Source organism: Pseudophryne corroboree, chromosome 2, assembly GCF_028390025.1.
Source record: "Pseudophryne corroboree isolate aPseCor3 chromosome 2, aPseCor3.hap2, whole genome shotgun sequence".
Classification (NCBI taxonomy): Eukaryota; Metazoa; Chordata; class Amphibia; order Anura; family Myobatrachidae; genus Pseudophryne; species Pseudophryne corroboree.
Genome location: NC_086445.1, coordinates 181,864,696 through 181,889,132, shown reverse-complemented (window position 1 = coordinate 181,889,132; position 24,437 = coordinate 181,864,696). Strand labels below are relative to the sequence as shown.

The 24,437-nt window shown below is 47.8% G+C and overlaps 1 protein-coding gene across 3 annotated transcripts in view; it reads left to right on the top strand.

The window, feature by feature from the left end:
* SPRYD3 (SPRY domain containing 3) overlaps positions 1-24,437 on the top strand; it is a 150,065-nt gene that overhangs the window by 70,647 nt on the left and 54,981 nt on the right. For all 3 annotated transcript variants that reach the window (XM_063952087.1, XM_063952085.1, XM_063952086.1), the window contains exons 2-3: positions 62-197; positions 10,180-10,255. In XM_063952087.1, coding sequence (XP_063808157.1) covers positions 70-197; positions 10,180-10,255 — 204 coding nt within the window. In that variant the 5' untranslated portion in view covers positions 62-69. The remainder of the gene's footprint in view (positions 1-61; positions 198-10,179; positions 10,256-24,437) is intronic.

The following is a 24,437-nucleotide window of genomic DNA, read 5'->3' as shown; positions in this document are numbered from 1 at the left end:
CAGCTGGGAGGCCAGGGATGCCTGAGCCTGAATTAAAACCTGCCCTTTTGACCTTTTCCAGGGTAAGACATGGATGACCTGAACCTTCACTACCGATTCCTCAATTGGAGACGCCGTATCCGGGAGATCCGTGAGGTGCGAGCTGTGCGTTACCTGGAGAGGGCCAAGCACATTATGGTAGATGGGGATACCCTCAGGTGGGAAACAGCCCTGGGGCTTTGGGGGTGATGTTCTTTCTGGACACCTGTTCTATGGCTTCAGGACTGCTAGAAAGGAATGAGGTGGTGTTTGCTATAGATCCCTATTTGAGATTTGCTTTTAGCCTTTATGCAGCACTTTGGAAATGGTAGAATATGATTCGTGGTGTGGCCAGTTGTGCTTTTTTCCTTTCCGCCAGTTTGTAGAATTGCCCCCCAATGGGTATTACCTGCCTCTGTTAATTTTAGCTGCTATTTATCATGACCTTTGTATTTTCATAATGTTTTGTGCTTATAGAGTGCATGCAGTTCTTGTTGTGCTACTCTTTACTGGTCTGCTTCCTTGTTACTGTACAAAGGATGTATTTTCAATAGTTGTTTAGTCAGAATAGAAATATGTACGATCTGGGTAGGAACACACTATTATTCTGTGGTGTGACCGTCTCCAGAGACTCAGCCGGTTTCGAAGTGTACAAGTTGTCAGCCCAAAGGCGTTTTGTTGGAGCCCAATTACTGCATGTGGAGATTATTTCATGCCTGGGATAGCAAAAAAACAAAACAAAATCTGCATCTTGACTTGACCTGTGTCTTTTGATTTAATTTTTTTCAGATATTAAAATATTTATTATTTTATATGTTTTTGGAACATGTTTTTGGAATTTGGTTTTGCATTTTTTGCTTTACCTTGTCTGCATTCTGAGCATTTACATTTGTGTGTCGCTCTTTGTGATCAAATTACCTTGTTGGAAATATTTGTTTAAAGCTTGATGTTTTGGAACCTTGCCAAGTGTCAATGTGTATCTTAAAGGTGGGTACACACTATTAGATATATCTGCAGATCAATTGATCTGCAGATATATCTATGTACGGATCGGGCAGTGTGCTGTGCATACACACAGCCCGATCCGTCGGGGGACTGACGTCATGAACTGGGTGGGCGCGCCCGCCCAGTTCACCTGTCAATCACCGCCGGCCGCCGCAGCATGTGTACGGGCGGTCGGACGACCGCCCCGTACACACACAGCGACGGGCCAATATATCGTTAGATATATTGGCTGTCGGCTGTGCTGCGCGGCCGACGCGATACGTCTGTGAACGACGGAGTTCACAGACGTATCGCCCGTACACACTGGCCAACGGTCCCGCGATGTATCGGCCGTTCAAGAGAACGGCCGATACATCGACCAGTGTGTACGGGCCTTAAGTCACCCGCACGCCCCAAGCACAAAACCTTATTTAACACTGCCTATACTGCTAGTCAGTATAATTATAGTAATCTCTGTAATCTAACATAATGCAAATTCGAGGTTCTTGGTGAACTTTTTGGCCAAAAAATATTAGCCCACCAACCAGTGTCTAGGTGACCTCGTCTCTAATGGGTTCCTAACAAGTTTGAATCTGGGGCGCTGGACTCCAACAAGACTGCGAGAGCCAGTCACCCCAACGCAGCACACCAGTGAAAAACTAAGGTATTAGTGAGTGTTAAGAAAGAAGCAAAATGTTCTGTGGGCATATAGGTGGAATTGGGGGCCATGCAGAGTTATGCATAGAGAGCTGTCTGATGTCAGGCTGGTGAAAATGTGTGCTATGGTGATAGTGGCTACTTCCACAAACGGATGGACAGTATGTACAGCTCTGTATTTGGGCGAATATACACATTGAGGCTCAGATATAATTGAAGGTGGGAAATGTAAAAAACATTGCACAACTGGGTTTTTCCCACAACCGCAGGGTTTTACTATTTAATTAGGGGACAGAAAATGGGATGCTTCTTCCTTTTCCTTTTTTTTTTTTTTTTTTCAGAGCAAGCCTGATTTTTTTTCTAAGAGCGTTCATTTTAGGAGAACTCACTGGGACTTGCTCTGGGATACCGGCAGTAACCCCCCCAGGGTTCCCAGCAGCCCTCAACCCCCTCCCCTCTAGATGGATGAGTATCTTTTATTTATTTAGCTCGTGCTGAAAACGCTGCAGCCTTTGTTTTTTTTAAGTTGGATACTGCTGGTACAGTAATCCAAAATTTGGGACAAGGTTTTTTACCTCGCACCCAATTGAATTCCCCCCCCATGTGAGTATGTGTGAGTGAGCCCCAGTGTAAGTGTAAGCCGGGTGCTGTAGGAACTACATCTCCCAGCAGCCATTACCCGTCCCAGTAGCCCCCTCCCTAGTTGGAAGATTGGAGACCACCAGGAGCACCGAGCAGGTGAGTATGTTTATTTGTTCACGAGCCGCAGGGTTTTCAGATCACTTTTCTAAATTGGATACCGCGGGTATCGGGAGTGCGCTTACCCACAGTGATACATTCGTGAGCTAACCAAGGTTTTTTCTACCTCGCTCCTAATTGAATTCTTCTATTAGATTTGTGAAAAGCTCTACATCAGCCCCACTTATTGTATGTACCATGTTGTAGCGATTGAGAAATTCTTACAGGGCAAATATTATCTGTCCCAATTTTCTCCAGAATAAATACTAATCCTAACAGTAATTTGTTTAACCTGTAAAATATCCAAAGTATATTCCACCATCTGATCACTTTCATTTATTGGTTGCACATGTCCTCTGGCTTGCTCTTTATAGTTACTTTTATTTTGTTTTAAACAATGCCTTTTATATAAACAGCATTGTAAAACCTGGCATGGGACACAAAGTTGCTCTCTGTATAATGTTCTAGCCAAAGTGGAAAGGACAACAAAGCTGTGTTATATACCTGGGCAAGTCATAGAGGAAAAGGAGTGTCAGCTGATCTAGAGCAGTGTTCCCAACCTCGGTTCTCAAGGCTCACTTGCAGTCCAGGTTTTAAATATAGCCATACATTAGCACAGGTGACTAAATTAGTACCTCAGTTGTTTTAATGTAACCATCTGTGCTCAAGCATGGATATCCTTAAAACCTGCACTGTTCGTGTGACTGGAGGACTAAGGTAGGGAAATAATTTGTGTTTTATCATGAAATGACCCTTTTATATAATTACTGCTTTCAGTTATTCATGAAATTGGTGGATTAAAGGCCTTTATTCAGCTTGAGTTGCAAAATCGCAAATTGCCCGATTATCTGCAGACAGTGCATGCGCTGTGAACGCATTGTGTGCGCACCACGGCTAAACTGGGGTTGCAATTTAGTGAAATGCTTTTGTAATTTGACAGGAAGTGACTGTTTGTGGGCGTTAACATGACGTTTGTGGGGAGTGATTGGAAAATCAAAGGCAGATCATGGCCGTTTTTGGGGCGTGTATCTATTGTCAGTTGCAATGGATTGTGACTAAAAACATGGCGCCGGTGCGACTGCATTCTTATTATTCTCAGTAGCCCTGGGTCAACCGTAACTGTCGATAGTACTCTATTCTGCAAATGCATCGCAATTATGTGATACGCAATTTTACAATTGCGATTTTTCCTTTGTGGGCGGCTCTTCACATGCGATTTTTAGCAGAAGCAGGATTGAGAAAATCACAATTTCTCTGACGTCCTAGTGGATGCTGGGAACTCCGTAAGCACCATGGGGAATAGCGGCTCCGCAGGAGACTGGGCACAATTAAAGAAAGCTTTAGGTCACCTGGTGTGCACTGGCTCCTCCCACTATGACCCTCCTCCAAGCCTCAGTTAGATTTTGTGCCCGGCCGAGGTTGGATGCACACTAGGGGCTCTCCTGAGCTTCTAGAAAGAAAGTATATATTTAGGTTTTTTATTTTACAGTGAGACCTGCTGGCAACAGGCTCACTGCAGCGAGGGACTAAGGGGAGAAGAAGCGAACCTACCTGCTTGCAGCTAGCTTGGGCTTCTTAGGCTACTGGACACCATTAGCTCCAGAGGGACCGACCGCATGGAACTGGCCTTGGTGTTCGGTCCCGGAGTCGCGCCGCCGTCCCCCTTACAGAGCCAGAAGCAAGAAGAGGTCCGGAAAATCGGCGGCAGAAGACATCAGTCTTCACCAAGGTAGCGCACAGCACTGCAGCTGTGCGCCATTGCTCCTCATACACACTTCACACTCCGGTCACTGAGGGTGCAGGGCGCTAGGGGGGGGCGCCCTGAGCAGCAATAAAAAGACCTTGGCTGGCAAAAATACCACAATATATAGCCCCAGAGGTTATATATGTGATAATTACCCCTGCCAGAATCCAGAAAAAAGCGGGAGAATAGTCCGCGAAAAAGGGGCGGAGCTATCTCCTTCAGCACACTGGCGCCATTTCTCCCTCACAGCTCCGCTGGAAGGAAGCTCCCTGGCTCTCCCCTGCAGTCTACACTACAGAAAAGGGTAAAAAAGAGAGGGGGGGCACTAAATTTGGGCGCAGTATATATAACAGCAGCTATAGGGGACATAATTCAGTTAGTCCCTGCATTATATAGCGCTCTGGTGTGTGCTGGCATACTCTCACTCTGTCTCCCCAAAGGGCTTTTGTGGGTCCTGTCCTCTGTTAGAGCATTCCCTGTGTGTGTGCGGTGTGTCGGTACGGCTGTGTCGACATGTTTGATGAGGATAATGAGGTGGAGGCGGAGCAGTTGCATATAGAAGGGATGTCACCCCCTGCGGGGCAGACACCTGAGTGGATGGACTTATGGAAGGAATTGCGTGCACGCGTCGACTCCTTACACAAAAAATTTGACGACATGCCAAATGCGGGACAGCCGGCTTCTCAGCTCGTGCCTGTCCAGGCGTCTCAAAGGCCATCGGGGGCTCTAAAACGCCCGCTACCTCAGATGGCAGACGCGGATGTCGACACGGATACTGACACCAGTGTCGATGACGATGAGTCTAGTCTAATGTCCACTAAGGCCATTTGTTGCATGATTGAAGCAATGAAAGAGGTGTTAAACATTTCTGATATAAACCCAGGTACCACTAAAAAGGGTATTATGTTTGGGGAGAAAAAACTACCCGTAGTCTTTCCCCCATCAGAAGAATTAAATGAAGTGTGTGAAGAAGCGTGGGCTTTCCCTGATAAAAGATTGGTAATCTCTAAGAAGTTACTTATGGCGTTCCCTTTCCCGCCAGAGGATAGGTCACGTTGGGAAACACCACCTAGGGTGGATAAAGCGCTCACACGTTTGTCTAAAAAGGTGGCACTACCGTCTCCGGATACGGCCGCCCTCAAGGAGCCTGCTGATAGAAAGCAGGAGGCTATCCTGAAGTCTGTATATACACACTCAGGCATTATACTTAGACCTGCTATTGCGTCAGCGTGGATGTGCAGTGCTGCCGCTGCGTGGTCAGATTCCCTGTCAGAAAATATTGACACCCTAGACAGGGACACTATTCTGCTAACCATAGAGCATATTAAAGACTCAGTCTTATACATGAGAGATGCACAGAGGGAGATCTGCCGGCTGGCATCTAAAATAAGTGCACTGTCCATTTCTGCTAGGAGAGGCTTATGGACTCGCCAGTGGACAGGGGATGCAGATTCAAAAAGGCACATGGAAGTTTTGCCTTATAAGGGTGAGGAGTTATTCGGGGATGGTCTCTCGGACCTAGTTTCCACAGCAACTGCTGGGAAGTCAGCATTTTTACCCCATGTTCTCTCACAGCCTAAAAAGGCGCCGTTTTATCAAGTACAGTCCTTTCGGACTCAGAAAAGCAGGCGTGGAAAAGGCGGGTCCTTTCTGTCCAGAGGCAGAGGTAGGGGAAAAAGGCTGCAACAAACAGCAGGTTCCCAGGAGCAAAAGTCCTCCCCCGCTTCTTCCAAGTCCGCCGCATGACGGTGGGGCTCCACAGACGGAGCCAGGTACGGTGGGGGGCCGCCTCAAAAATTTCAGCGATCAGTGGGCTCGCTCACAGGTGGATCCCTGGATCCTGCAAATAGTATCTCAAGGGTACAAACTGGAATTCGAGGTGTCTCCACCCCACCGGTTCCTAAAATCTGCCTTACCGACAACTCCCTCAGGCAGGGAGGCTGTGCTAGAGGCAATTCACAAGCTGTATTCCCAGCAGGTGATAGTCAAGGTGCCCCTACTTCAACAAGGACGGGGTTACTATTCCACACTGTTTGTGGTACCGAAACCGGACGGTTCGGTGAGACCCATTTTAAATTTGAAATCCTTGAACACATACATAAAAAAATTCAAGTTCAAGATGGAATCGCTCAGGGCGGTTATTGCAAGCCTGGACGAGGGGGATTACATGGTATCCCTGGACATCAAGGATGCTTACCTGCATGTCCCCATTTACTATCCTCACCAGGAGTACCTCAGATTTGTGGTACAGGATTGCCATTACCAATACCAATTCCAGACGCTGCCGTTCGGACTCTCCACGGCACCGAGGGTGTTTACCAAAGTAATGGCGGAAATGATGATACTCCTTCGAAGAAAGGGAGTTTTAATTATCCCGTACTTGGACGATCTCCTAATAAAGGCGAGGTCCAAGGAGCAGTTGTTGGTGGGAGTAGCACTATCTCAGGAGGTGCTACACCAGCACGGTTGGATTCTGATTATTCCAAAATCACAGCTGGTTCCGACGACACGTCTACTGTTCCTGGGTATGATCCTGGACACAGTCCAGAAAAAAGTGTTTCTCCCGGAGGAGAAAGCCAAGGAGCTGTCATCTCTAGTCAGAGACCTCCTGAAACCGAAACAGGTATCGGTGCATCACTGCACGCTGGTCCTGGGAAAGATGGTGGCTTCTTACGAAGCAATTCCTTTCGGCAGGTTCCATGCCAGAATCTTTCAGTGGGACCTGTTGGACCAGTGGTCCGGATCGCATCTTCAGATGCATCGCCTGATAACCCTGTCTCCAAGAACCAGGGTGTCTCTGCTGTGGTGGCTGCAGAGGGCCCATCTTCTAGAGGGCCGCAGATTCGGCATACAGGACTGGGTCCTGGTGACCACGGATGCCAGCCTTCGGGGCTGGGGGGCAGTCACACAGGGAAGAAACTTCCAAGGACTATGGTCGAGTCAGGAGACTTCCCTACACATAAATATTCTGGAACTAAGGGCCATTTACAACGCCCTAAGTCAGGCAAGGCCTCTGCTTCAAAACCAGCCGGTACTGATCCAGTCAGACAACATCACGGCAGTCGCCCATGTAAATCGACAGGGCGGCACGAGAAGCAGGATGGCAATGGCAGAAGCCACAAGGATTCTCCGATGGGCGGAAAATCACGTACTAGCACTGTCAGCAGTGTTCATTCCGGGTGTGGACAACTGGGAAGCAGACTTCCTCAGCAGACACGACCTTCACCCGGGAGAGTGGGGACTTCATCCAGAAGTCTTCACGCTGATTGTAAATCGATGGGAACGACCACAGGTGGACATGATGGCGTCCCGCCTAAACAAAAAACTAGAGAGATATTGCGCCAGGTCAAGGGACCCTCAGGCGATAGCTGTGGACGCTCTAGTGACACCGTGGGTGTACCAGTCAGTTTATGTGTTCCCTCCTCTGCCTCTCATACCAAGGGTACTGAGAATAATAAGAAAACGAGGAGTAAGAACAATACTCGTGGTTCCGGATTGGCCAAGACGAGCATGGTACCCGGAACTTCAAGAGATGATCTCAGAGGACCCATGGCCTCTGCCGCTCAGACAGGACCTGCTGCAGCAGGGGCCCTGTCTGTTCCAAGACTTACCGCGGCTGCGTTTGACGGCATGGCGGTTGAACGCCGGATCCTGAAGGAAAAGGGCATTCCGGAGGAAGTCATTCCTACGCTGATTAAAGCCAGGAAAGATGTAACTGCAAAGCATTATCACCGCATATGGCGGAAATATGTTGCTTGGTGTGAGGCCGAAAAGGCCCCAACAGAGGAATTTCAACTAGGTCGATTTCTGCATTTCCTACAAACAGGAGTGACTATGGGCCTGAAATTAGGCTCCATTAAGGTACAGATCTCGGATCTGTCGATTTTCTTCCAGAAAGAACTGGCTTCATTGCCTGAAGTTCAGACGTTTGTGAAGGGAGTGCTGCATATTCAGCCCCCGTTTGTGCCTCCAGTGGCACCTTGGGATCTCAACGTGGTGTTGAGTTTCTTAAAATCACATTGGTTTGAGCCACTTAAGACCGTGGATCTAAAATATCTCACGTGGAAAGTGGTCATGTTATTGGCCTTGGCTTCGGCCAGGCGTGTGTCAGAATTGGCGGCTTTGTCATGTAAAAGCCCTTATCTGATTTTCCATATGGATAGGGCAGAATTGAGGACTCGTCCCCAGTTTCTTCCTAAGGTGGTATCAGCTTTTCACTTGAACCAACCTATCGTGGTGCCTGCGGCTACTAGGGACTTGGAGGACTCCAAGTTACTGGACGTAGTCAGGGCCTTGAAAATTTATGTTTCCAGGACGGCTGGAGTCAGGAAAACTGACTCGCTATTTATCCTGTATGCACCCAACAAGCTGGGTGCTCCTGCTTCTAAGCAGACTATTGCTCGCTGGATTTGTAGCACAATTCAGCAGGCGCATTCTGCGGCTGGACTGCCGCATCCTAAATCAGTAAAAGCCCATTCCACAAGGAAGGTGGGCTCATCTTGGGCGGCTGCCCGAGGGGTCTCGGCTTCACAACTTTGCCGAGCTGCTACTTGGTCAGGGGCAAACACGTTTGCAAAATTCTACAAATTGATACCCTGGCTGAGGAGGACCTGGAGTTCTCTCATTCGGTGCTGCAGAGTCATCCGCACTCTCCCGCCCGTTTGGGAGCTTTGGTATAATCCCCATGGTCCTTACGGAGTTCCCAGCATCCACTAGGACGTCAGAGAAAATAAGATTTTACTCACCGGTAAATCTATTTCTCGTAGTCCGTAGTGGATGCTGGGCGCCCGTCCCAAGTGCGGATTGTCTGCAATACTTGTACATAGTTACTGTTAACTAAAGGGTTATTGTTGAGCCATCTGTTGAGAGGCTCAGTTGTTTTCATACTGTTAAACTGGGTATTGTATCACGAGTTGTACAGTGTGATTGGTGTGGCTGGTAAGAGTCTTACCCGGGATTCAAAATCCTTCCTTATTATGTCAGCTCGTCCGGGCACAGTGTCCTAACTGAGGCTTGGAGGAGGGTCATAGTGGGAGGAGCCAGTGCACACCAGGTGACCTAAAGCTTTCTTTAATTGTGCCCAGTCTCCTGCGGAGCCGCTATTCCCCATGGTCCTTACGGAGTTCCCAGCATCCACTACGGACTACGAGAAATAGATTTACCGGTGAGTAAAATCTTATTATCTGTCTCCATAGCGATCCAACCTGAATTAGGCCCGAAATTTGCCCAATGAAATGTAATTGTTATATTTGGAAGGGAGCTAATTATCCTCTCAGTGACATTTGCTGCATTTCATGTATCCAGTACCGGGGTTGGGCAATAAGTGTCCCAGCTGCTGCAGGACTACACATCCCAGCATGCCTTGTCCTAGTTTTGCTTTCAGAGCATGCTAAAACTGGCAGGGTATGCTGGGATGTATAGTCCAACAGCAGCGGGATGGCTGTTTATTGCTCACTCCTGATCCAGTGTGTGCTTGTACTGTATTGCTGCTTGTGAGGGGATGGAATCTTGGCCTTGAGCTTCTGGTCCATCACTCCACTCCTGTCTCTTGACTTAATAGCGTGTGGAACATGTTTAATTTCCTAAGACTTCTCTAGTTCTGGAGAAACTAGAAAACATGGCGAATTCTGTAACGTACCATTTTGTATGCAGATACTGCTGCAGTCACACACAGAATATAGGCATGCTGCATATCATTTTAATCAGCAAGAGCTGCAAAAAGACGCTTATTGAGACCAGATGTATGAGGACGTATCTGTCTGTTTCAGCAAACGTCTCAGTAAAAATGAAGTTATCTTTGAAATGTCACATCACACCCTTTCCATAATTAATAATATATGGGCATAAGACCTCTTGTTCAGCATTTGTAATGAAGTCCCTTATGTACATCAGATGTGTCCTCATTTTAAACTATTCACACCCACACCAATTAGATTGTATTTCTGATCAGAGCAGCAGGCGCTGCCTAGGCAGTAGCGAGCTCTGTGTTGGCTGAGTGGATACACAGTTCAGTCATAGATCACCTCTTTTCTCCACAGCTACCACGGTAACTCGGGAGAAGTAGGCTGCTACGTAGCTCCGCGACCACTAAGTAAAGACAATAACTACTTTGAGGTGAGTCTTTCAATCTATTACAAACCACAAGTTTAATGTATGTTTACTGTGATAGTGTGGTCGTGTTGTGGACACATGTCTGACTGACCAGCAGTGGGGAATTTACTTCTCAAAATGCTAATGTGTGGAATCCATTTTCCTGGAGTCTGTGTGCATGCCCCACTCTCCTAATATGAAAAGGCAAATGTGACTCTTATTAGCTTCCATTGGTGCCTGAGGTACAGTAATGCAGTACAGAAGTACAGTAATATAGGTACGGTTTATTTGTTGTCCTCCCTGGTTGGTGTGACAGGGCTGTTACTGATGTTGGTCTGCCAGTGTTCACTCGCTTACAGTAAATGTGTCAGAAAGTGGAAAAATGCAATATTTATAAGGCCAGTATATTCTACGGCGCTTTTAATGATTGAGTCAAATTAAAAACATATATGCGTTAAGCACCCAGCCTATCCTTCCCCAGCTGCGTCACCATACCAAAAGGGGCATGTAGTCAAAAGGTCGACAATAACAACGTCGATACCAACAGCTATGATATCAACATTGTAAAAATTTTGACATTCTCAGAATGTCGACATTAGGGTTAGGCTGCAGGCAGGTGGGTTAGGGTTAAGGTACGGAGAGGGGGGTTAGGATTAGGCACTAGAGCAGGGATGGGCTACCTTTGGCCCTCCTGTTGTCGTTGAACTACACATCCCTGCAACAGTTTTACAATGGCCAAACAGCAGGGCATGCTGCGATGCAACAGCTCGAGGGCCAAAGGTTCCTTATCCCTGCACTAGAGGAATGGTTAGGGATAGCCATGCAATAATTAGCAGAACACCAGAGTAATGGAGGCCTGGTCCAGAAGTGACTGGGTAAGGTAAGTCACCACTAAGCCAGTAGGGGCGATATGTTGTCATTCTAACATGCTGCCATTTCATCACTGTCTACATGATGACTGTCTACCTTTAGTAATGTTGACATTTCGTACCCAGTCGATTAAAGTGAACACCCTGAGTTATATGGTTTTATAATCGCTAAAGGGGACTGTTATTGTTGCCGGAGTAGAACCAAAATATATAGTAAAACATCAAATCAAGGAGGGCTGCACCAAAGCAGTTGTCGCATCATATCCTGTATGTAAAACTGCCTAACATATTAAATAGACATTATGTAGTAATAATAGATCCCAAAATCCTTTTCAAAGTGGTCCGAAGTCTCTCCCCAGATATTAAGTCAATATAATAGTCTGCACCTGAACAATATACAGTATACAGAAGTCTTGCCCTCCTCTGTTTGAAATATTGAATTCGCATCACTCCGGTATTGTTACATAAAGCAGCTGGTCATGTGCTCTGACAGCAGTGGCCATGCAATTGATTGCACCAAAATAATGATGTGCTCACTAGACATTGGCAGACAGTGTTGGTAATGAAACGGGATGCAGTCAATCAAGGCACAATTTTTGTAGTATGGCTCAAAGGAACACATGTCCACATGGATGCTGCCAGCTGGTGAAATTGGCGCACTTGTGAGCATACTATTTGGATTGTACCAAGAGTATGGGGGGGGGGGGGGGGGGGGACTTCATTACTGGCTAATGTCTTTTCCTGGCCGAATCAGCTGGTCAACAGCCGCACCTTCCGGCAGTCTGATCTTGCACAAAACTGCTCACACTCTCATACGGTTGTGAACAGTTTTATGGGAATTCAGCTGGGCAGGCGAAGGGTGCAAGATGCTTTTGCTGTTGCCAGTGTTTAAACGCTGTGGCAACGGCAATTCACACCCTTTGCCTGCAATTGAATTTCCTCCCTGTGACTATTGGAGTTGGGTTTATATTTTAAATACGGGGCATTTAGGACATTTGATATACCGTGAACGTTTTTTTTTCTTTTCCCATTGTGTTTGGGGCACGTGTGCCAGTGGAAGGATTTGTAGAATTGTGCAGCAGATGTAGACTGTCTAGAGCAGGCTTTTTCAACCAGAGTGCCATGGCACACTAGTGTGCCGCGACCAGTTGCAAGGTGTGCCGCGAAGCCAAAGCAGCTTCCTGCACCTTCAGAGTGAACTGTTGGCCCGGGCTCTTAGAGGATCAGTCATGCTCCGGCCGTAACCTATGCCTTGGTAACGCGGCGGTGTGATATCGTAGGTAACGGCCTCTACGTCTCACCACCCACCCAGCCCACCCGCCTGCATACACATCTTCTAGTTCCCTCCTGTATCCACAGCTTTCCTTGCCCACCCATAGCCACACCTGCCCGACCGCCCGCTGCTCAGTATTCGCAGCACTCCACTATGAACAGCCCCCGCCACTGAGGGACAGGGAGGAGGACAGCTGACAGGTAGGGGCTAATATTTGTTATTTTATTTCTCCTGTGTGGAGCAATAGGATTTGTGGGGGGAACAATGTGAATAATTCATGTGTGGAGCATTAGAATTTATGGATTTATGGGGGGAACAATGTGAGTTCATGTGGGGAGCAACATGATTCATGTGGGGAGCAATGTGATTGGCCTACACAAAAAAAACAATGTACTGTATGTGTGGATTTTTTTTTTTTTTTTTTACTGTGAGGGCCAATGTGTGTTTTTTTTGTTTTTTTTCTGTGTGGAACTGACGGTGTGCCTTGGAAATTTTAAATTAGTATTCGGTTTGCCGCGAGTAAAAAAAGGTTGAAAAAAACTGGTTTAGAGAGTGAGACATTTGAGGAATTGTAGTGGTTATAGATGGGGATGTGATATGTATTATTGCACAAGTTCTGAAACTCTGTCCTCAAGGCCCCAAACAGGTTCTCAAACTCTCTCCTCAGGACCCCAAACAGCTCGTGTTTCCAGGTCTTCTTAAAGAACCACAAGTGAAATAATTAGCTTCAATGTGTATCTTTTTTAAAATGTCTCAGTGAGCACACCTGTGCACCTGCTGGGTGACCTGAAAAATGTGAACTGTTTGGGGTCCTGAGGACAGAGTACGAGGTGGAGATGCCAGAAGTAGAGACACTGATGGAACAATTGTAAAGGTAGTATAGATGGAGCCTCCCTCATCGTTGCTGTTTCTCCGCCTAAACGGAGGATTAATCACGCCTAAGCGATAGCTCAAGTTGTTTAGTTGTTGCACGGACAGGTGCGTTGAGACATTACTACATACGCAGCATGCAATACACATCTTCACCACTGGGTGACTAATGCTCCACTAATCCAGTACTGTAGAGTGAATAGTGGCGGATTGATCTACAAGCTCTGGCAAATGGTCAGTGACGACTGTAATGTTACTGTATACTGTACACACAGACCAATGGTCAGACGGAGAGAGTCAACTAAAAAAAAAGAACCCAATAAATCAATCAATAAAATTAGTGTATACAGACACAAGCGAATGTGTTAAAGCAATTGTCCATTGATGGGTTATGTGAGCGTTCAAGTCCCATAGACTAATAATAAGATTTTACTTACCGATAAATCTATTTCTCGGAGTCCGTAGTGGATGCTGGGGTTCCTGAAAGGACCATGGGGAATAGCGGCTCCGCAGGAGACAGGGCACAAAAAGTAAAGCTTTTCCGATCAGGTGGTGTGCACTGGCTCCTCCCCCTATGACCCTCCTCCAGACTCCAGTTAGGTACTGTGCCCGGACGAGCGTACACAATAAGGGAGGATTTTGAATCCCGGGTAAGACTCATACCAGCCACACCAATCACACCGTACAACTTGTGATCTAAACCCAGTTAACAGTATGATAACAGCGGAGCCTCTGAAAGATGGCTTCCTTCAACAATAACCCGAATTAGTTAACAATAACTATGTACAATTTATGCAGATAATCCGCACTTGGGATGGGCGCCCAGCATCCACTACGGACTCCGAGAAATAGATTTATCGGTAAGTAAAATCTTATTTTCTCTATCGTCCTAGTGGATGCTGGGGTTCCTGAAAGGACCATGGGGATTATACCAAAGCTCCCAAACGGGCGGGAGAGTGCGGATTACTCTGCAGCACCGAATGAGAGAACTCCAGGTCCTCCTTAGCCAGAGTATCAAATTTGTAAAATTTTACAAACGCGTTCTCCCCTGACCACGTAGCTGCTTGGCAAAGTTGTAATGCCGAGACCCCTCGGGCAGCCGCCCAAGATGAGCCCACCTTCCTTGTGGAGTGGGCCTTTACAGATTTAGGCTGTGGCAAGCCTGCCACAGAATGTGCAAGTTGGATTGTGCTACAGATCCAACGAGCAATCGTCTGCTTAGACGCAGGAGCACCCATCTTGTTGGGTGCATACAATATAAACAACGAGTCAGATTTTCTGACTCCAGCTGTCCTTGCAATATATATTTTTCTCTATCGTCCTAAGTGGATGCTGGGGTTCCTGAAAGGACCATGGGGAATAGCGGCTCCGCAGGAGACAGGGCACAAAAAAGTAAAGCTTTACTAGGTCAGGTGGTGTGCACTGGCTCCTCCCCCTATGACCCTCCTCCAGACTCCAGTTAGATTTTGTGCCCGAACGAGAAGGGTGCAATCTAGGTGGCTCTCCTAAAGAGCTGCTTAGAGAAAGTTTAGTTTAGGTTTTTTTTTTCTTTACAGTGAGTCCTGCTGGCAACAGGATCACTGCAACGTGGGACTTAGGGGGAAAGTAGTAAACTCACCTGCATGCAGAGTGGATTTGCTGCTTGGCTACTGGACACCATTAGCTCCAGAGGGATCGAACACAGGCCCAGCCGTGGAGTCCGGTCCCGGAGCCGCGCCGCCGACCCCCTTGCAGATGCTGAAGCGTGAAGAGGTCCGGAAACCGGCGGCTGAAGACTCCTCAGTCTTCATAAGGTAGCGCACAGCACTGCAGCTGTGCGCCATTTTCCTCTCAGCACACTTCACTGGGCAGTCACTGAGGGTGCAGAGCGCTGGGGGGGGGCGCTCTGAGAGGCAAATATAAACCTTATACAAGGCTAAAAATACCTCACATATAGCCCATAGGGGCTATATGGAGATATTTAACCCCTGCCTGACTGGAAAAATAGCGGGAGAAGAACCCGCCGAAAAAGGGGCGGGGCCTATCTCCTCAGCACACGGCGCCATTTTCTGTCACAGCTCCGCTGGTCAGGACGGCTCCCAGGTCTCTCCCCTGCACTGCACTACAGAAACAGGGTAAAACAGAGAGGGGGGGCACATTAATGGCTATATATATATATATTATATATTAAAGCAGCTATAAGGGAGCACTTAATATAAGGATATCCCTTGTATATATAGCGCTTTGTGGTGTGTGCTGGCAGACTCTCCCTCTGTCTCCCCAAAAGGGCTAGTGGGTCCTGTCTTCATTAGAGCATTCCCTGTGAGTTTGCGGTGTGTGTCGGTACGGGGTGTCGACATGTATGAGGACGATATTGGTGTGGAGGCGGAGCAATTGCCAAATATGCAGATGTCACCCCCCAGGGGGTCGACACCAGAATGGATGCCTTTATTTGTGGAATTACGTGATGGTTTATCTTCCCTTAAACAGTCAGTTGAGGACATGAGGCGGCCGGACAATCAATTAATGCCTGTCCAGGCGCCTCAAACACCGTCAGGGGCTGTAAAACGCCCTTTGCCTCAGTCGGTCGACACAGACCCAGACACAGGCACTGACTCCAGTGACGACGGTAGAAATTCAAACGTATTTTCCAGTAGGGCCACACGTTATATGATTTTGGCAATGAAGGAGACGTTACATTTAGCTGATACTACAGATACCGTAAAACAGGGTATTATGTATGGTGTGAAAAAACTACAAACAGTTTTTCCTGAATCAGAAGAATTAAATGACGTGTGTGATGAAGCGTGGGTTGCTCCTGATAAAAAGTTGATAATTTCAAAAAAGTTATTGGCATTATACCCTTTCCCGCCAGAGGTTAGGGCGCGCTGGGAAACACCCCCTAAGGTGGACAAGGCGCTCACACGCTTATCTAAACAAGTGGCGTTACCCTCTCCTGAGACGGCCGCACTTAAGGATCCATCAGATAGAAAGATGGAAGTTATTCAAAAGAATATATACACACATGCAGGTGTTATACTACGACCAGCTATAGCAACTGCCTGGATGTGCAGTGCTGGAGTAGTTTGGTCAGAATCCCTGATTGAAAATATTGATACCCTAGATAGGGACAATGTTTTACTGTCGTTAGAACAAATAAAGGATGCATTTATCTATATGCGTGATGCACAGAGGGATATTTGCACACTGGCATCTCGGGTGAGTGCTATGTCCATTTCAGCCAGAAAAGTCACTCCCCAACAGAGAAAGGCACCGACCTTTCAACCGCAGCCTTTTCGCTCCTACAAAAATAAGAGAGCAAAGGGTTTGTCGTACCTGCCACGAGGCAGAGGAAGAGGGAAGAGACACCAACAGGCAGCTCCTTCCCAGGAACAGAAGCCCTCCCCGGCTCCTGCAAAAACCTCAGCATGACGCTGGGGCCTCTCAAGCGGACTCGGGGACAGTGGGCGGCCGTCTCAAAAATTACAGCGCGCAGTGGGCTCACTCGCAGGTAGACCCCTGGATCCTGCAGATAATATCTCAGGGGTACAGGTTGGAATTAGAGACGGATCCTCCTCATCGTTTCCTGAAGTCTGCTTTACCAACCGTCTCTTCCGAAAGGGAGAGGGTGTTGGAAGCCATTCACAAGCTGTACGCTCAGCAGGTGATAGTCAAAGTACCCCTATTACAACAAGGAAAGGGGTATTATTCCACTCTATTTGTGGTACCGAAGCCGGATGGCTCGGTAAGGCCTATTCTAAATCTGAAGTCCTTGAACCTCTACATAAAAAAGTTCAAGTTCAAGATGGAGTCACTCAGAGCAGTGATAGCGAACCTGGAAGAAGGGGACTTTATGGTATCCTTGGACATCAAGGATGCGTATCTACACGTTCCGATTTACCCCGCACACCAGGGGTACCTCAGGTTCATTGTTCAAAACTGTCACTATCAGTTTCAGACGCTGCCGTTCGGATTGTCCACGGCGCCTCGGGTCTTTACCAAGGTAATGGCCGAGATGATGATTCTTCTTCGAAGAAAAGGCGTATTAGTTATCCCATACTTGGACGATCTCCTAATAAGGGCAAGGTCCAGAGAACAGCTGGAGACAGCTTTAGCACTATCTCAAGAGGTGCTAAGACAACACGGGTGGATTCTGAATATTCCAAAATCCCATTTAATCCCGACAACTCGTCTGCTGTTCCTAGGAATGATTCTGGACACGGTTCAGAAAAAGGTTTTCCTTCCAGAGGAAAAAGCCAAGGAGTTATCCGATCTGGTCAGGAACCTCCTAAAACCAGGAAAGGTGTCAGTACATCAATGCACAAGAGTCCTGGGAAAAATGGTGGCTTCTTACGAAGCAATTCCATTCGGCAGATTCCATGCAAGAATATTCCAAAGGGATCTGTTGGACAAATGGTCAGGGTCGCATCTGCAGATGCACCTGCGAATAACCCTGTCACCAAAGACAAGGGTGTCACTTCTGTGGTGGTTGCAGAAGGCTCACCTATTAGAAGGCCGCAGATTCGGCATTCAGGATTGGATCCTGGTGACCACGGACGCCAGCCTGAGAGGCTGGGGAGCAGTCACACAAGGAAGAAAATTCCAGGGAGTATGGACGAGTCTGGAAAAGTCTCTTCACATAAACATTCTGGAACTAAGAGCAATCTACAATGCTCTAAGCCAGGCGGAACTTCTCCTGAAAGGAAAGCCGGTGTTGATTCAGTCGGACAACATCACGGCGGTCGCCCATGTAAACAGGCAGGGCGGCACAAGAAGCAGGAGTGCAATGGCAGAAGCTGCCAAGATTCTTCGCTGGGCGGAGAATCACGTGATAGCACTGTCAGCAGTGTTCATCCCGGGCGTGGACAACTGGGAAGCAGACTTCCTCAGCAGACACGATCTTCATCCGGGAGAGTGGGGTCTACATCCAGAAGTCTTCAACATGTTAATAGACCGTTGGGAAAGACCAATTGTAGACATGATGGCGTCTCGCCTCAACAAGAAACTGGACAAATATTGCGCCAGGTCAAGAGATCCACAGGCAATAGCTGTGGACGCACTGGTAACTCTTTGGGTGTACCAGTCAGTGTATGTGTTTCCTCCTCTGCCGCTCATACCAAAGGTATTGAAGATCATACGGCAAAGAAGAGTAAGAACAATACTAGTGGTTCCGGATTGGCCGAGAAGGACTTGGTATCCGGAACTTCAAGAGATGCTCACGGACGAACCGTGGCCTCTACCTCTGAGAAGGGACCTGCTACAGCAGGGTCCCTGTCTTTTTCAAGACTTACCGCGGCTGCGTTTGACGGCATGGCGGTTGAACGCCAGATCCTAAAAGGGAAAGGCATTCCAGAAGAAGTCATTCCTACCTTGATTAAGGCACGGAAGGAAGTCACCGTGAAACATTATCACCGCATTTGGCGAAAATATGTAGCGTGGTGCGAGGATCGGAGTGTTCCGACGGAGGAATTCCAACTGGGTCGTTTCCTACATTTCCTGCAATCAGGATTATCTATGGGTCTCAAATTGGGATCCATTAAGGTTCAAATTTCGGCCCTGTCAATATTCTTCCAAAAAGAATTGGCCTCTGTCCCTGAGGTCCAGACTTTTGTCAAGGGAGTACTGCATATACAGCCTCCTGTGGTGCCTCCGGTGGCACCGTGGGATCTAAATGTAGTTTTAGATTTCCTCAAATCCCATTGGTTTGAACCATTGAAAAAGGTGGATTTGAAATATCTCACATTGAAAGTGACTATGTTACTAGCCCTGGCCTCTGCCAGGAGAGTATCTGAATTGGCGGCTTTATCTTATAAAAGTCCTTATCTAATCTTCCATTCGGATAGGGCAGAACTGCGGACTCGTCCGCATTTTCTCCCTAAAGTGGTATCAGCATTTCATCTGAACCAACCTATTGTGGTGCCTGCGGCCACTAGCGACTTGGAGGACTCCAAGTTGTTGGACGTTGTCAGAGCCTTAAAAATATACATTTCAAGGACGGCTGGAGTCAGAAAATCTGACTCGCTGTTTATATTGTATGCACCCAACAAGTTGGGCGCACCTGCTTCTAAGCAGTCGATTGCTCGTTGGATTTGTAACACAATTCAACTTGCACATTCTGTGGCAGGCCTGCCACAGCCTAAAACTGTAAAAGCCCACTCCACAAGGAAGGTGGGCTCATCTTGGGCGGCTGCCCGAGGGGTCTCGGCATTACAACTCTGCCGAGCAGCTACGTGGTCGGGGGAGAACACGTTTGTAAAATTTTACAAATTTGATACCCTGGCAAAGGAGGACCTGGAGTTCTCTCATTCGGTGCTGCAGAGTCATCCGCACTCTCCCGCCCGTTTGGGAGCTTTGGTATAATCCCCATGGTCCTTTCAGGAACCCCAGCATCCACTTAGGACGATAGAGAAAATAAGAATTTACTTACCGATAATTCTATTTCTCGGAGTCCGTAGTGGATGCTGGGCGCCCATCCCAAGTGCGGATTATCTGCAATACTTGTACATAGTTATTGTTAACTAATTCGGGTTATTGTTAAGGAGCCATCTTTAAGAGGCCCTTTCTGTTATCATACTGTTAACTGGGTTTAGATCACAAGTTGTACGGTGTGATTGGTGTGGCTGGTATGAGTCTTACCCGGGATTCAAAATGCCTCCCTTATTGTGTATGCTCGTCCGGGCACAGTACCTAACTGGAGTCTGGAGGAGGGTCATAGGGGGAGGAGCCAGTGCACACCACCTGACCTAGTAAAGCTTTACTTTTTTGTGCCCTGTCTCCTGCGGAGCCGCTATTCCCCATGGTCCTTTCAGGAACCCCAGCATCCACTACGGACTCCGAGAAATAGAATTATCGGTAAGTAAATTCTTATTTTAATGCTCTGACAACGTCCAGTAACTTGGAGTCCTCCAAGTCACTTGTAGCCGCAGGCACTACAATAGGCTGGTTCAGATGAAATGCTGACACCACCTTAGGGAGAAAATGCGGACGAGTCCGCAGTTCTGCCCTGTCCGAATGGAAAATCAGATATGGGCTTTTGTAAGATAAAGCTGCCAATTCTGACACTCTCCTGGCAGAAGCCAGGGCTAGAAGCATGGTCACTTTCCATGTGAGATATTTCAAATCCACCTTTTTTTAGTGGTTCAAACCAATGAGATTTTAGGAAGTCCAAAACCACATTTAGATCCCACGGTGCCACTGGAGGCACCACAGGAGGCTGTATATGCAGCACTCCCTTAACAAAGGTCTGGACTTCAGGGACTGAAGCCAATTCTTTTTGAAAGAAAATCGACAGGGCCGAAATTTGAACCTTAATAGATCCCAATTTGAGACCCATTGACAATCCTGATTGCAGGAAATGCAGGAATCGACCCAGTTGAAATTCCTCCGTCGGAGCACTCCGATCTTCGCACCACGCAACATATTTTCGCCAAATTCGGTGATAATGTTGCACGGTTACTTCCTTCCTTGCTTTAATCAAAGTAGGAATGACTTCTTCCGGCATGCCTCTTTCCTTTAGGATCCGGCGTTCAACCGCCATGCCGTCAAACGCAGCCGCGGTAAGTCTTGAAACAGACAGGGACCCTGCTGAAGCAAGTCCCTCCTTAGAGGTAGAAGCCACGGATCTTCCGTGATCATCTCTTGAAGTTCCGGGTATCAAGTCCTCCTTGGCCAATCCGGAACCACTAGTATCGTTCTTACGCCTCTTTGCCGTATAATTCTCAATACTTTTGGTATGAGAGGCAGAGGAGGAAACACATACACCGACTGGTACACCCAAGGCGTTACCAGCGCGTCCACAGCTATTGCCTGCGGATCTCTTGACCTGGCGCAATACCTGTCCAGTTTTTTGTTGAGGCGAGACGCCATCATGTCCACCATTGGTCTTTCCCAACGGGTTACCAGCAAGTGGAAGACTTCTGGATGAAGTCCCCACTCTCCCGGGTGAAGATCGTGTCTGCTGAGGAAGTCTGCTTCCCAGTTGTCCACTCCCGGGATGAACACTGCTGACAGTGCTATCACATGATTCTCTGCCCAGCGAAGAATCCTTGCAGCTTCTGCCATTGCCCTCCTGCTTCTTGTGCCGCCCTGTCTGTTCACATGGGCGACTGCCGTGATGTTGTCCGACTGAATCAATACCGGTTTTCCCTGAAGCAGAGGTTCTGCCTGGTTTAGAGCATTGTATATTGCTCTTAGTTCCAGAATGTTTATGTGAAGAGACGTTTCCAGGCTCGTCCATACTCCCTGGAAGTTTCTTCCTTGTGTGACTGCTCCCCAGCCTCTCAGGCTGGCGTCCGTGGTCACCAGGATCCAATCCTGTATGCCGAATCTGCGGCCCTCCAATAGATGAGGACTCTGCAACCACCACAGAAGAGACACCCTTGTCCTTGGAGACAGGGTTATCCGTAGGTGCATCTGAAGATGCGACCCTGACCATTTGTCCAACAGATCCCTTTGGAAAATTCTTGCGTGGAATCTGCCGAATGGAATCGCTTCGTAAGAAGCCACCATTTTTCCCAGGACTCTTGTGCATTGATGTACAGACACCTTTCCTGGTTTTAGGAGGTTCCTGACAAGCTCGGATAACTCCTTGGCTTTTTCCTCCGGGAGAAAAACCTTTTTCTGAACCGTGTCCAGAATCATCCCTAGGAACAGCAGACGACTTGTCGGCATTAACTGGGATTTTGGAATATTCAGAATCCACCCGTGCTGTTTTAGCACTTCTTGAGACAGTGCTAATCCCATCTCTAGCTGTTCTCTGGACCTCGCCCTTATTAGGAGATCGTCCAAGTATGGGATAATTAATACGCCTTTTCTTCGAAGAAGAATCATCATCTCGGCCATTACCTTTGTAAAGATCCGAGGTGCCGTGGACAATCCGAACGGCAGCGTCTGAAACTGATAGTGACAGTTTTGTACAACGAACCTGAGGTACCCCTGGTGTGAGGGGTAAATTGGAACGTGGAGATACGCATCCTTGATGTCCAAGGATACCATAAAGTCCCCCTCTTCCAGGTTCGCTATCACTGCTCTGAGTGACTCCATTTTGAACTTGAACTTCTTTATGTACAGGTTCAAGGACTTCAGATTTAGAATAGGCCTTACCGAGCCATCCGGCTTCGGTACCACAAAAAGAGTGGAATAATACCCCTTCCCTTGTTGCAGAAGAGGTACCTTGACTATCACCTGCTGAGAGTACAGCTTGTGAATGGCTTCCAACACCGTCTCCCTTTCGGAGGGGGACGTTGGTAAAGCAGACCTCAGGAAACGGCGAGGTGGATCTGTCTCTAATTCCAACCTGTATCCCTGAGATATTATCTGCAGGATCCAGGGATCTACTTGCGAGTGAGCCCACTGCGCGCTGTAATTTTTGAGACGACCGCCCACCGTCCCCGAGTCCGCTTGAGAAGCCCCAGCGTCATGCTGAGGCTTTTGTAGAAGCCGGGGAGGGCTTCTGATCCTGGGAAGGAGCTGCGTGTTGCTGTCTCTTCCCTCGACCTTTGCCTCGTGGCAAATATGAATAGCCCTTTGCTCTCTTATTTTTAAAGGAACGAAAGGGCTGCGGTTGAAAAGTCGGTGCCTTTTTCTGTTGGGGAGTGACTTGAGGTAGAAAGGTGGATTTCCCGGCTGTAGCCGTGGCCACCAAATCTGATAGACCGACTCCAAATAACTCCTCCCCCTTATACGGCAAAACTTCCATATGCCGTTTTGAATCCGCATCGCCTGTCCACTGTCGCGTCCATAAAGCTCTTCTGGCCGAAATGGACATAGCACTTACCCGTGATGCCAGTGTGCATATATCCCTCTGTGCATCACGCATATAAAGAAATGCATCCTTTATTTGTTCTAACGACAGTAAAATATTGTCCCTGTCCAGGGTATCAATATTTTCAATCAGGGATTCTGACCAAACTACCCCCGCACTGCCCATCCAGGCAGTTGCTACAGCTGGTCGTAGTATAACACCTGCATGTGTGTATATACTTTTTTGGATATTTTCCATCCTCCTATCTGATGGATCTTTAAGTGCGGCCGTCTCAGGAGAGGGTAACGCCACTTGTTTAGATAAGCGTGTTAGCGCCTTGTCCACCCTAGGAGGTGTTTCCCAGCGCTCCCTAACCTCTGGCGGGAAAGGGTATAATGCCAATAATTTCTTTGAAATTATCAGCTTTTTATCAGGGGCAACCCACGCTTCATTACACACGTCATTTAGTTCTTCTGATTCAGGAAAAACTATAGGTAGTTTTTTCATACCCCACATAATACCCTGTTTAGTGGTACCTGTAGTATCAGCTAAATGTAACGCCTCCTTCATTGCCAAAATCATATAACGTGTGGCCCTACTGGAAAATACGGTTGATTCGTCACCGTCACCACTGGAGTCATCGCCTGTGTCTGGGTCTGTGTCGACCGACTGAGGCAAAGGGCGTTTCACAGCCCCTGACGGTGTTTGAGTCGCCTGGACAGGCACTAATTGATTGTCCGGCCGTCTCATGTCGTCAAACGACTGCTTTAGCGTGTTGACACTATCCCGTAGTTCCATAAATAAAGGCATCCATTCTGGTGTCGACCCCCTAGGAGGTGACATCCCCATATTTGGCAATTGCTCCGCCTCCACACCAATATCGTCCTCATACATGTCGACACACACGTACCGACACACAGCAGACACACAGGGAATGCTCCTAATGAAGACAGGACCCACTAGCCCTTTGGGGAGACAGAGGGAGAGTTTGCCAGCACACACCAAAAGCGCTATATATATATCAGGGATAGCCTTATAATAAGTGCTCCCCTATAGCTGCTTTGTTATATAAAAATATCGCCATAAATTTGCCCCCCCTCTCTGTTTTACCCTGTTTCTGTAGTGCAGTGCAGGGGAGAGACCTGGGAGCCGTCCTGACCAGCGGAGCTGTGAGAGGAAATGGCGCCGTGTGCTGAGGAGATAGGCCCCGCCCCTTTTCCGGCGGGCTCGTCTCCCGCTATTTTGAGAAATCAGGCAGGGGTTAAATATCTCCATATAGCCTCTAGGGCTATATGTGAGGTATTTTTAGCCTTTATAGGTACTCATTTGCCTCCCAGGGCGCCCCCCTCCCAGCGCCCTGCACCCTCAGTGACTGCCGTGTGAAGTGTGCTGAGAGGAAAATGGCGCACAGCTGCAGTGCTGTGCGCTACCTTTAGAAGACTGCAGGAGTCTTCAGCCGCCGATTCTGGACCT